Source organism: Physcomitrium patens, chromosome 20, assembly GCF_059467195.1.
Source record: "Physcomitrium patens ecotype Gransden chromosome 20, ASM5946719v1, whole genome shotgun sequence".
In the NCBI taxonomy this organism is placed as follows: domain Eukaryota; kingdom Viridiplantae; phylum Streptophyta; class Bryopsida; order Funariales; family Funariaceae; genus Physcomitrium; species Physcomitrium patens.
In genome coordinates, this window is record NC_143429.1 from 14,868,209 (window position 1) to 14,881,251 (window position 13,043).

Here is a 13,043-nt window from a genome sequence, read left to right on the forward strand (position 1 = left end):
TGAAAAAGAGACTCCTTTCAATACTTTGTACAATAGCTTACAATCCTTGATCTAAACCACATACATCTTTTGAATTATTCCTTTTCTCATGGGATTGGTAAGGATTTGAGACTGAACTTCCTTAATAATCGGATCAAGTTGCAAAGTGGAGAATTGGGTGAATGTCAGACTCTCGTAATGGCTTTCCGTGACAATGACACGGGTTCAGCTAGTTTACATTTAAATGCTAAGCCCATGTCATGAAAGAGCAAGAGATGACAGCTTTGTCAACAATTACGCTCAGTGATCGAACTGCACTGAGCCATCATGTGGGGCCTGAAGGTTTCTCACAGCTACTAGGAGTGGTGAGAGCAATTGATGAGGTGGATCTCACAGGCTAACTTACAAGAGTCTGTAAAAAGTACCCCAGTACGGAGGTTTGAAAATTATGTGGCAGGATGTTGAACGTCGAAAATTTCAGTGGTAGTCAGCCGTAGGTGAGGATTTTGAAAAGCATCAGAATCAGTCAAGCGAGTGGGCTGGGAAGACACAGATGATTGTGCTTCGTGGTGACTTGGAAAAACCCTACGGCAGTGAAACGTTGCCTTGGTTGTCGGAGTACCACCGCGTGCTGTAGTATTGTTTCTTTTTCTGTTGGGAATTCAAGTCTGGGTGTTTCGTTGATGAACTGGACTTGATATGAAGCAAAGCTGTACGCTGTGTTGATTTTGAGGTGGAGAAGATGAAGTGCATCAAATTCTTGCTGGCGGTGACGATGTCTCTGCAATTCGTCGCGCAAAGTTTAGCTGCTGAGGAAGGAAGTCATTCTAGACGCGGCGAAGCACTGATTCGCGTCTATGGCACTCAGGACTCCACACAGGTCAGTTCGTAGAGTCTGTTTGGAACCCTGCGAGGTTGAGGAACTGGCTAGTAAGGCGCATTGTGGTTCTTTGCGGCTTTAGAATGAAGTGCTCGGCATCTGGAATTTTTCTCTAGACATTCTCGCAACTTTTTTGAGGTCTGTCGGTGTTGTTGCTCGTCGCGCTATGGCCGGTCATTAAAATCATTGATGTTATTGGCTATGAACGTAGTTATACTTCGTAATCCCTGCAGAATACATACAAATTCATGAATGGGGAGGTTGCGTTTGTATCCGATGTAAGTAACGAAGATGAAGAAGTACCAGCAGGATATCCTAGCGAACATGAAGGTGAAGGAGATGAGCCGTTGGGTTGCGAAAACGAAGGTGGGAGGTTTTTGTCGAGAATGTTGTTGCAGAGCACCCCCACGGACGGAAGTATACTGTTGGAGTTTAAGCAAGCAATTGTCAACGATTCCAGAGGAATACTTCGAGGGTGGAACGCAACTGCAAATGAGGATTATTGTGGGTGGCATGGTGTAACTTGTAACCTGGAAACAAGAAGAGTGATCGGCTTGAACTTAACAGGTAAGAAAACTGAGGCACCTAATTAATTTCCCTTGCTTTCCATTCATGATTATTCAAGTTTATTCAGCTTGAAAGCTTGGGATCATGAACTATATGCTTCAACGTGAATGTAAATTGTTGACACCTGGTGTTGCAGATGGTTTGATGGATGGAACTATTACCTCAAGTCTCGGTTCGCTCACCGCCTTGACAAACCTCACCATCAGAAATAGTTCTCTCGTGGGCTCGATTCCTGTGGAGCTTGGGAACCTCACCTCCTTGCAGATCCTCGATCTTCACAGCAACAGTCTTACGGACTCAATCCCAACGGAGCTTTCGGCATGCATCAATCTTCGGGAGCTTGACCTAGGTGCCAACAAGCTCACAGGTCCGCTCCCAGTTGAGCTCGTGAACTGCAGCCATCTGGAATCCATAGATGTTTCAGAAAACAATATTACTGGCAGAATCCCTACCGCTTTCACAACTCTGAGGAACCTCACGACGTTTGTTATCAGTAAGAACCGCTTTGTTGGATCTATTCCTCCTGATTTTGGGAATTGTTCAAAACTCGTGTCATTCAAAGCTAAAGAAAACAACCTCTCAGGAATTATACCAGTGGAGTTTGGAAAGTTGACCTCATTGGAGACTCTAGCTCTGCACAACAATTACCTCACTAGAAATATCCCTGCCGAGCTGTCCTCATGCACCAATCTTCGGGAGCTTGACGTCGGCGCCAACAACCTGACTGGAACAATCCCAATTGAGCTGGCCAAGTTGAGCCATCTTGAAAGCATTGATGTATCATCCAATATGCTAACGGGGAACATTCCACCAGAATTTGGAACGGTTCGCAACCTGACATCGTTTCTTGCAATGTGGAACAACTTAACTGGTGAAATCCCAGACAGTTTCGGCAACTGCACTGAACTCCAAAGCTTAGCGGTCAACAACAACAAGCTCACGGGGACAATTCCGGAAACCTTGGCGAATTGTCCTAAGCTACAAGGATTTCTTATTCACTTCAACAATATGACAGGCCCAATTCCAAGGGGATTTGCGAAGTTGCAGAAGCTCAGCGTCTTAATGTTCCAAAACAATAGCATCAATGGAGAAATCGAGTTTCTGAAGAACTGTAGCGCGATGTGGATACTTCACGGGGAATACAACAATCTTAGTGGGCGGATTCCTCCCACTTTTGGTGAAAATTGTACCGATCTGTGGCAGCTCCATGTTTCGGACAACCATTTCACTGGTACCGTACCAGCATCTCTAGGAAAATGTCCAAAGTTGTGGAACTTTGCCTTCAGCAATAACAACCTCACTGGCATCATTCCGCCTGAACTTGGAAACTGCAAGGATATGATGAATTTTCAGCTTGATAACAACAACCTTCGCGGCACCATACCCGATTCGTTTGGGAACTTCACTGGGGTCAAATATCTGCACTTGGATGGCAATGATCTTGAAGGACCGATTCCGGAATCACTGGTAAATTGCAAGGAACTCGTTCGACTGCACTTACAAAACAATCCGAAGCTGAATGGCACCATACTTGAAGGGCTTGGTGGACTGCAGAAATTGGAGGATCTTGCGCTCTATAACAACATTTTGATCTCTGGTGATATCCCGGCCTCCCTTGGCAACTGCTCGTCGCTCAAGAACCTTGTGCTTTCCAACAATTCTCACACTGGAGTCTTGCCGAGTAGTCTTGGAAACCTTCAGAAATTGGAGCGGTTGGTCGTATCCAGGAACCAGCTGGTAGGGTCGATCCCATCGAGCCTCAGCCAATGCTCAAAACTTGTCACGATTGACCTTGCCTATAACAACTTGACAGGGACAGTGCCTCCATTGCTTGGAAACATAACCAACTTAGAACAACTCTTGCTCGGGCACAACAACTTGCAGGGAAATTTTTCTTTGAATTCTAGCAATCTGGCAGGTGCGCTACAAACCCTGTCAGTCACCAGCAACTCCTTAACGGGTAACATCTTCGAATCGTTGGCCACATACAGCAACCTCACCATGATCGACGCTTCTCGAAACGCGTTTAATGGAAGCATTCCAGCCACATACGACGTTTCATCCCTCTCCAACTTGAGAGTGCTCGTGCTAGGGCTCAACAATCTGGTAGGTCCAATACCGTCGTGGCTCTGGGAGCTTCCCATGCTGCAAGTGCTCGATCTCTCGGAGAACATGATCACCGGCGACGTTTCAGGCAACTTCACCAAGATGCGGGGATTCAGAACCGATTCAAAACAAGCGGCGAACTCTACCTTAGCGCCACTTCAGCAAAGCCTCGAGATTACAGTGAAGGATCACCAACTGAAGTACGAGTACATATTGCTAACGCTAACCTCCATGAGCTTGGCATCGAACAACCTCCAGGACAGCATTCCAGAGAATATTGTGGAGTTGACCCAACTGAAGTATCTGAACCTTTCATATAACAAATTCTCGGGCACAATTCCATCAAACCTGGGTGACCTCTACCTGGAATCTCTGGACCTGTCCTACAACCGTCTCACTGGAAGCATTCCGCCATCTCTCGGCAAGTCCAGTAATTTGGGCACACTCATGCTAGCTTACAACAACCTGTCTGGACAAATCCCTGAGGGAAATCAATTGCAAAGCATGAACATCACTGCATTTCTTCCTGGAAACGACGGCCTTTGTGGTGCACCTCTTAACAGGACCTGCGATTCACTTATTGACATCATCCCAGCTGACGATTCAACGGCATTGTCATTCTCTAACGTGATTTCGCCTCCCGGATTCGTTGTTGGGATTGTTGTGGGCTTCGTCTCCGTGGTTGTAGTGTTCCTCACCTGGAGCCCTGCCAAAGACTTCCTTCAGCTCTCTCAGTTGACGAATCTGCCGAAACAAAGCAGCCCCACTGGGCTATGGCGCGCCTTGTGAACATTGAATTGCAACTTGGTGTTGTGTTGTCTGTGCCAGAAGTTTTGATAGATGAGGTTTTGGTGCAGGAGGCTTTAGATTCACCAACTCCCTTTGAGAATCACACCTCTTGGTTGTGTTGAGTTGATCATGTAAACTATCTTCATATCCCTCTTTAATCCAAGTAATCTAATTCATTACAGTGATTTATCTTGTCCAATTCAACCGGAGAGGACAAAGTTAGAAAAAGGTTCTCACTTGGGACCATGGTATTTTATTTTATTTTTTCATGCATAAAGGGATTTTGGATATAATTTTAACAAATAATTTATATGTTTGTTCGTATCCTCTCACTAAAATTGAAATTTAGAATCCAAAGGAATAAAGCCAAAGGAGCTTCAATTAGAGCTAGGAGAGGGCTAAAGCAAACATAGTATGGAGAAGGACTAAAACTTCATGGTATGTAATATAAGTAGACATAAATGATTTCTACAACTAGTTATTGCTTCCATCATCTATTGCAACTGCAATCTTGTGCCACTAGCACTGCCCCTCCCAATTGATGACCTTAGCTTAGTGTCTCATACTATTCAATTTATTTTTGGTTATATTGCACTTGCTACGTATGGATAGGGGGCAAACATCAAGTAAGGCAAAACTAAGATTGATCTCCTTCATACATGTGCAAAGATGAAGTAAAACTTTCAAAACTAAGATTGGTCTCCCTCATACATGTGCAAAGATCAAATAAAACTTTCAAGGTACCAACTCTATACCTTTCTTGTCAAAGCTATGGAATATGATAGTAGATGAATAGGTACTCAGTTGCTACTTAATATTGAATCAATACAAAATATAAGTGGCTCTCAATACCAAAATATTTTAATTAACTTTAAATCATTAATTCTATTTCATCATATAAGAAAGATTATGTTTTTTTTTTTTTTTTTTTTTTTTTGAACTCTTAAAATCTTAATTATTAACCCTTGCTTTTAACATTTTATAATAGCCCAAAAATTAGTTGCATATTCATGAATTTTCTATTAAATCTAAAATAACTATCTTTCATCCAATTCTATCAACAAAAGATGATAGATGGATAAAGAAAAAAGTTCAGAATGTGAGATTAATACCTATTTTGTAAAATTAAATCAATATTGAATGGATGGTAGAAGGAAGATAAAACTTAGAGAATGTAGACGAAATCAAAGTAAATAAGTGATGGTAAGAAGACACTTGTACATAATGATTACAAGGCTAATAAAAATTGAGAATTTATTGAGTATTGACAAGTGACTTGATGTTTATAATTTTTGGACTTATATACTTAAAGAAGTAGCAATGTAGCCATGTTAAGTTGTCATTGCATTTCTTGATTTAATTTTTTTATAATTTTTATTATTATATATAATATTTATTTATAATTAGTTTAAATATTATATATATATATATATTATAACATACATTGAAAATAGAGATTCTTAATTTAAAAGTAGATTATAAGAAATGCCTTAATATAGTTGAAGATGATTTAAACCTTACTTCTATATAATCTAATTAAATAAAGATTATATATAAGTTTTATTAGAAAGAAAAATCTAGAAAGATAAGAATATTTTTAGAATATATTTATATCTAAAAACCTTTTAAACTGGGTTATCATAATCATGTGGCACAATTAAAGAGACTTATAGTTCTACAATATGTTTAAAAAACTTCTAGAAGTTTCACAAAGTTTTATTATTATTATTATATATATATATAAGTGAAACTTCTAGAAGTTTCACAAAGTTTTATTATTATTATTATATATATATATATATAGAGAGAGAGAGAGAGAGAGAGAGAGAGAGAAAGAGAGTCTTTAGTATTGATATTTTTTAATGTTTAAATTTTCATAAAAATAAGTGATGGTAAGAATACATTAAAGAATTTATTTTGCCTAGTTAAAGAAAAAGAAATTTTTAGATTGATAGTATTAGTAGTAATATGATAAGATATACTTTAAATTTTCTATCACTAATAACTAAAAGATAGTAGCCATGTCCAAGGTCGGCAATCCATCTTAGACTAATTAACTCAAGTTATTGCATACTTAGCACTACTATCTAAGTATGCAAGAAATATATTCTCTACATATTTTCTAATTATACCTCATTTTAACATCTATGCACTTGCTAAAGGATTAAAAAAATTACATTATGCAAATAAAAGTTGTTGATGCTTACTTAATTAAGTCAAAATTTAAATTGAAAGAAAGAGATTTATCTTCAAAAGATTTGTTCAATATTAAGTTCATTTCAATTTTCATATTTTTTCATGGTTTGCTTAAATTTGGAATTAGAACCAAGGTTAAATTGCTTAATATTTTAAATACTATTTTTAATTTTATTAAAATAATAGATGTATTTTTTCTTTATTTTTATCAATATGAGCATTTTAACCTCAAAAAATAGAAGAAACATAAACAAATATAGACTTTCTAATGCAACTTATATTAAAATTTTACTTTTATATATATATATATATATATATATATATATATATATTATCACCACAATTTGTTTGTTTTTTTTTAAAAATTACTTTTCAATATTTTTAGCTTAAATTTTAAATCAATTTATATTTTGATATAAATTTTTAAAATTTTTTAATAAATTTTTTAATGTTCTTTCCTTTTTTAATAATTTTTTTTCTTTCAAATTTCAATTCTATCTTGTAGTATCATTTTTTAGGAAGATGGATAGATAGCTTATTAAGGTACACCCATTTGCAAATTTTGGTTTATTTTGACTTTTGAAAGTTTGTGCACAATAATACAATGACAAAATGACTAGAATGTATATATATATATATATATATATAATTAAATATTCACATCATATTTATACAATTTAGTTTCATATTTTAAATTTAATATAAATAATTAATACATAAAAAAGTTTTTATTAAAAAACAGTAAAAATATGATATACATATTATTTAGACACTGAATTTATTTTTATTTCTAGAGTTGAAAAGTTAAATAATCTTAGTAATTTGTTTAAAAATACAAACCCTTGTATAGCATAATTACAAATTTTTAATCAATTTCAATTACAACGCAGTATTATGGTTAATGTAAATATACAACAAGTTAATAAATATGTAAAAAAATAAATAAAAACAGTAAATCATAAACTTAAATCAAAATAAAAAATATCCAGGATGAATACTCATTTTCTACGACACAGAATACCCGTATCTATTTAAAGTCAAAATTAGATCCACCATTTCAAAGTGACGATAAAAAAATTACAAAATATAAAAGTGAAAGTAAAAAAATAAAATTTAAACTATACTGTTGCGTATTCTTTAAAACAAAGTGAAGAACCAACATTGAATGGATGAATTCAGATAATCATCCATTCCGGCGAGGAGCCAACGGAGAAGAAAGAAGTAAGGCCAAGGAAGGCCAAGGAATGGCGCAGTGTGAACACGCCAAGTGGGAATGGAGCCCTGACCTACTGTTGTTGGCGAAGAGTGGATAATGTTTTCAATAGCTATGGCCGTGGACCTCGACTTCGGCCCCCGCCATAGCCAGGGGAACCTTAGATCCAGCCTCTTCCTCCCCTTCAACTTCCTCCTCTCGCCTCCTCCTCCTCATCGTCTCCGTTCCCTCGGTGCCACCTCTCGCTAGCTAAAACAGCTTAAATTGCACGTGTTGCGTGCACTGCTGTTTCTGAAAGGCCCTCTCGCGGCGCCCCTGGTTTCCCGACGACTTGACTAAAACCTCCAAGTGAGTTTTCTTGTCGTGGTGCAGGTTGCTTCCTAATTCGGCCGCTCTAGAATACTTTTGGATATCTTCACTGCGGTGCCGGAACAGTGCAGATATTTTTGTTTTGAATTTTTTTTTTTTTTGGAATTTTCAGTGCCTAGGATGTGGTATCGGAATGATGAAAGAGGTTTATGCTGTGGTTTATGAATTATGAAACGCTTCGTCGGGTTTCGGTAGTGTGAAATGTCAGTGAAGTTTTCCGTGCTTCATAGCTCGGCCGTCTTGGTTGTCGTTGATTGTCGTCTCGAGGGGTTTTTAGGAATCTTAGGTCAAGAGACTTGAGAGGTTTTGTCGTAGGAACAGAATCTTCTCTTCGTTGGATTCAATCGACTATGGAGGCATTGCAGGAAATGGCAATATTTATTGCTCTTTGCATTGTGATTAGACGCAAGTATTGGAAGGTTTTGATTTCCACATTCTGTCCACTTTATCTCATCGTTATATTTCAAACGAAATTCACGGGGTATAGTGCTGCCTTGGTCGTTCCTTTTCTCATTCCTAATCGCGTATGCAAAGACCTACTTATAAAATTACTGAAAGTCGCAGACGGCGGGGGGGAAGGGGGGAGAGAACTTTTCTATATAGTACGTGATGAAGTGTTCTCACTTGAATTTGGCTTTTAATTGAATTAGTTTTCGATTTTTGATGATCTATTTCTAGTTGAAGAGATGAAATCAAATGCCCACTTCTCTCTTTGCAACTACATATGTATGCATCAACTCCTGTATCAAGACCCTAAGTCTTCCTGACCCAGGCACTTATGCTTTTGATTGCATGTTGTGTTTGTATGAACAGGATGGCGGCGTTGTCTAATAATTTTACGTTCTCCTTGATGAGGGGCAATAGTAAGACTTTGGTACAAATGAATGCAAATGTCTCCTTCTCTGCTAACTACAGTTTTGAGCCCAGCCTACTTTATAATGTGAAAAAGTCGAAATGCTCAGGTTCAATTCTGACATACGAAACTGTGCTGGGCATGTGTTTTTGCTTCTTGAAGCTGTCTGTGGCTATGTATTGTTTCCAAATTTATTTCTTCCGCTGGCGTTGTTTTGATGACCATTTAAAATTCGTTCAGCTCTTCTATTACGTGAAATTTCTTGGACTTTTACCTAATGATCAAGATTTTAGCGGTCGTAATTTCCGCTAACATTGATTTTGTGCTCCTGCTTGGGTTCCTGTGTCTGTAATTATTGATTCGTCTTGAATAGAGTTTGGACAAGCACAGTATTGTTTGCTCTTCTCTTTCAAGCCTTCGTGATGATGTATTTAGAATAATCTGATTTTATTATCCTGATTTCCACAGCTTCGTCAATGGTATCCAGGAGGTCTGGACAGATATCACACTCTTTGCGGACAGACTTATCACTTGGTGCTCCAATAAGGTGACTCACAATCATCCAGTTTACCTGAGGGAAGATGCCGGCGATCAGCTACTTGTTTATTTGATGATTAATCAAACTTATAATTCTTTTGTGAGTCGTGAGATGTTCAACAGCTAGTCGAACTCATCGTATAGAAGATGTCATACAGGTTCTCTGGAAATCAATTTATTTAAATGCATTTTTTTGTGCAATGTGTATGCTTCCAGGAAGACGTGGCCTAGGTTTCAGTCGTCGAAAAGATTGATTTGTTCGGCCTCAAGTGCTTCCATGGGTGGATCTGATTCTGGTTAGTTACTCTTGCACGTCATTTCTTAATACATTCAGTCTTGAAAACTTAGGGATTATGTTGATGCAGTTTCTTTTTAGCACCTGGTAATGTGTAAAGCCAGTGGATGATGTACAGATAGCGGTCAGTCCTTGCCCTAATTTTATCAGTTGATACTTGATGACGATGTGCATGTTGCAGCGTTGGGTGTTTTGCTGACTAAGGTTTGGAACATCCACGCATGAGCAACGAATAGTCTTCACCTGTGTTTACTCAATCACCATGAATTGGATTATAATATTTGAACAGTATTTCCAAGAATCAGAGAGCGAGACCCCTACAAGCTCTTGGGAATCCACAGGGAAGCCGGGGAGGAAGAGGTTCGGGAAGCCCGCAGCTACCTGGCTAGTCAGGTACTTAGGTTACCAGGAACATATATCTTTAGTGTTAATTAAAACGTTTACTTGGGGTGATCGGAGATGTCTACTAGCATTTGATACTATTATTCATTTGTTGGGTGTTTCATATCATGTTTTTTTTTGTAATGAAGCATAGTTTGTGTTGATGTTTTTTTGCTTTGGGTATTCAAGTATGGTGGTGACGCAAAAAGCATGGAGTCGATCGAAGTTGCATACGATAAAATTATGATGGAGAAATTGCGTGAATACCAAAAGTCGCAATTCAAGCCAAAGAAGAAAGAGATCAAACCCTTGCCCGCTTGGCAGCAGAAGATTGTTGGTATGTATCAAGTTCCGAACAAAGATGACATTATAAAGAGAGCCGTATTTTATGCTTTACTTGGAGTATGGAGCGTGCTCAAACCTGGGCAAAGGGGCCCTGCTTTCCAGGCAAGAGTGTTCTTCAATTATACCTTGATCCAATCTCATTATATCGTCTCCGGAGCAACGAAGCAGTGATTACTAGTTACAACAATTTCATTTCGAGTTGCACACCAGGGTTGTATATTCATCAACTAGTAACGATCGATTATAACCAGTAGGGACATCAACTTTGTACTTAGTTGTGGTTGGTTGTTTGCTTGCTTGCTTATCTTCTCATCAGGTGCTCACGTCATTTGTGGCGTGTATTTACTTTCTCAATGATCGCATAAAGATTGTTGGCAGATCTTTCTTCATTGGGTATGTTCTGTACAAATAGCCCTCTGAGTCTGAAGTTTGAGTAGACGCATGCCGCTTATCATTAGTGATAATGGGAGGAGTTTAATGCTCGGTTTGGTTGTTGACATTCGTTTAATTATGTATTATACTTGTTTATGGAGAATATTAGACTTTATCATTGTTAAAATTCCTGATGTTGGCCTTGGGTTATGTACAGGTTCGGTGCGTTGGTCCTAGGCTGGGTGTTCGCCTCCTTTTTGGTACCGGTCATTCCTACAAAAATTCTTCCTCCCTCGTGGACCCTGGAACTTACATCATCGCTTGTTTCGTACATCTTCCTCTTTGGTGCTTGCACGTATTTGAGATGAAGACCAACTTTGTGTCAGGTTATTCTGTTGCAAGGAGACAGTAGGTAATAGTGTAGAGAGAGGAGTGAGAAAAGGATTATGGGAAACTATTTTTTGCATATCCCTTGGAGGCTCAGAAGCTGGTTTTAGTGGTAACAATACATTATCTTTTTCACCTCGGATATCGAGTAGAGTGATGCTCTGTTGCACATACACATGCACATCCAATGATCTTAGTTTACAACTTGTGCAAGCGGCCCACCATGGCGTACCGTCGGATACAAAGGTCACAAGGTATCATTTGTAATTGAAAGTAGCAGATCGGTCTCAATCGAAATATTGCGAAATGCAGTTGCCCTTGTTCCTGTTTTTAGAGGCGCTGAATTTGTGTGGATGATTAAGAGGATTCCAGATCATGTGCAAATAGTTTTGATGAAATGAGAGTTCCAGATCATGTATGCTTCAAGATCTGTTCGAACTTCATTGACACAGGCGCACCATGCACTGATTGGAAACAGGTTACTGGGAATGAAGTCCGTCCGGGCTGGCAGTTGACATTGGCTCTCAATTCTTCTCTTTTCCATCTTTAAAAAATTCACTTGAAAAGATGAGCATCTTGTAACCGCCAATGCTTGAGAGGAATTGTAATGTACAATCTGTTCATTTTTCTCTTCTTTTACACACACCTTAAGTTTCTATTTGTACATAATCTAATATGATAAGAAGAAGCTCAAGCAACTGGTGAGGTGGTGGCACGAGCAAATGTTTTGTTCTTATCTTATGTTAGTGTCATGTATCCGAAATCCTCTTTCAAAAAGCGTTTTTATATTTATATGTATTATATATTAAAAATTGTATTCTTTGTTTGTCTTTTTAGTTGTTTATGTGCATTCATCTGAGATGCTACCTGTATTTTCATAACTTCATTTATCAATTGTCATTTCTCACTTTAATGCATCACTTCATTTGTATTGATTTCCATGAAGCAATGTAAAGAAAAAATAAGAACTCTAAAAATAACATTATGTCACCTCATATTATCAAGTAGAAGTGTACAATATCATAATGTTGTGTGATTGTACACAAAAGTATAAGGATTTAGGTATAATCCAAACTTCATTATTAAAGAGCTCGCACTCCACCTCTTGGATATTAGGAGTTGAGATATCATCAATGTACTTTTTAATCTATCAATGCATTGGGTATATCCTGTTTTTGCATCAAAAAAATTAAAATAAGTAAATAATAAATAAAAATAAAAGCACAGTGTTGTGGTCATTTATTCTATAAATTAAAATTTTTATTACACCAAAAGTCCCACCACACCCTCATGTAGTACATATAACAAATTAGATATTATCAAATTTAATTTATTCTTTGAATATTAAGGATAATTAAAAACAAACTTGCTATTCTTCATTTTTAATTTCTACATGCTACCATTGTACCACATATTCCAAGGCAATGCATTAATAAGTCATAGTTTTCTATTTTATATTGTTAATAAATTATCACTTGTTCTTATTCTTTTTAATTCTAAAAGTGATATATATATATATATATATATATATATATATATTGTATTAAAAAATATTTTTGTCAATTATTGATTTTTTTCTTTTGATTTATAACTCTTTATCAATATTAAATTCCATAAAAATACATAATGAAGATATGAAATATAAAGTAATAATAAATTTAAATTAAATAATAACATAAGTTAAATCTTTTATATTTAAATTTGTAAATATATATATATATATATATATATATATATATGTTCATGAAGAAATTAAATACATATTTTTAAGTTT

At 37.1% G+C, this 13,043-nt stretch overlaps 2 protein-coding genes across 6 annotated transcripts; both read left to right on the forward strand.

The window, feature by feature from the left end:
• The first annotated feature begins 471 nt into the window (after window positions 1-471).
• Window positions 472-4,506, forward strand: LOC112272913 (uncharacterized). 2 transcript variants are annotated; one of them, XM_024501066.3, is made up of 3 exons: window positions 472-859; window positions 1,093-1,426; window positions 1,563-4,506. In XM_024501066.3, the coding sequence occupies exons 1-3, from the start codon at window positions 722-724 to the stop codon at window positions 4,319-4,321; spliced, it is 3,231 nt and encodes a 1,076-aa protein (XP_024356834.1). In that variant the 5' UTR covers window positions 472-721; the 3' UTR covers window positions 4,322-4,506. The 2 variants fall into 2 exon arrangements, with proteins under 2 accessions (XP_024356834.1, XP_024356836.1); XM_024501068.3 differs by having other exon boundaries at window positions 473-859; window positions 1,169-1,426.
• A 3,371-nt stretch (window positions 4,507-7,877) lies between these two features.
• LOC112273673 (protein CHAPERONE-LIKE PROTEIN OF POR1, chloroplastic) lies at window positions 7,878-11,590 on the forward strand. Of its 4 annotated transcripts, none has more exons than XM_024502714.3 (9): window positions 7,878-8,078; window positions 8,664-8,701; window positions 8,913-9,061; window positions 9,421-9,499; window positions 9,706-9,785; window positions 10,074-10,177; window positions 10,355-10,612; window positions 10,827-10,903; window positions 11,100-11,590. In XM_024502714.3, the coding sequence occupies exons 3-9, from the start codon at window positions 8,914-8,916 to the stop codon at window positions 11,248-11,250; spliced, it is 897 nt and encodes a 298-aa protein (XP_024358482.1). In that variant the 5' UTR covers window positions 7,878-8,078; window positions 8,664-8,701; window position 8,913; the 3' UTR covers window positions 11,251-11,590. The 4 variants fall into 4 exon arrangements, with proteins under 4 accessions (XP_024358482.1, XP_024358484.1, XP_024358481.1 ...); XM_024502716.3 differs by having other exon boundaries at window positions 8,913-8,962; XM_024502713.3 differs by lacking the exon at window positions 8,664-8,701.
• Window positions 11,591-13,043: the final 1,453 nt, after the last annotated feature.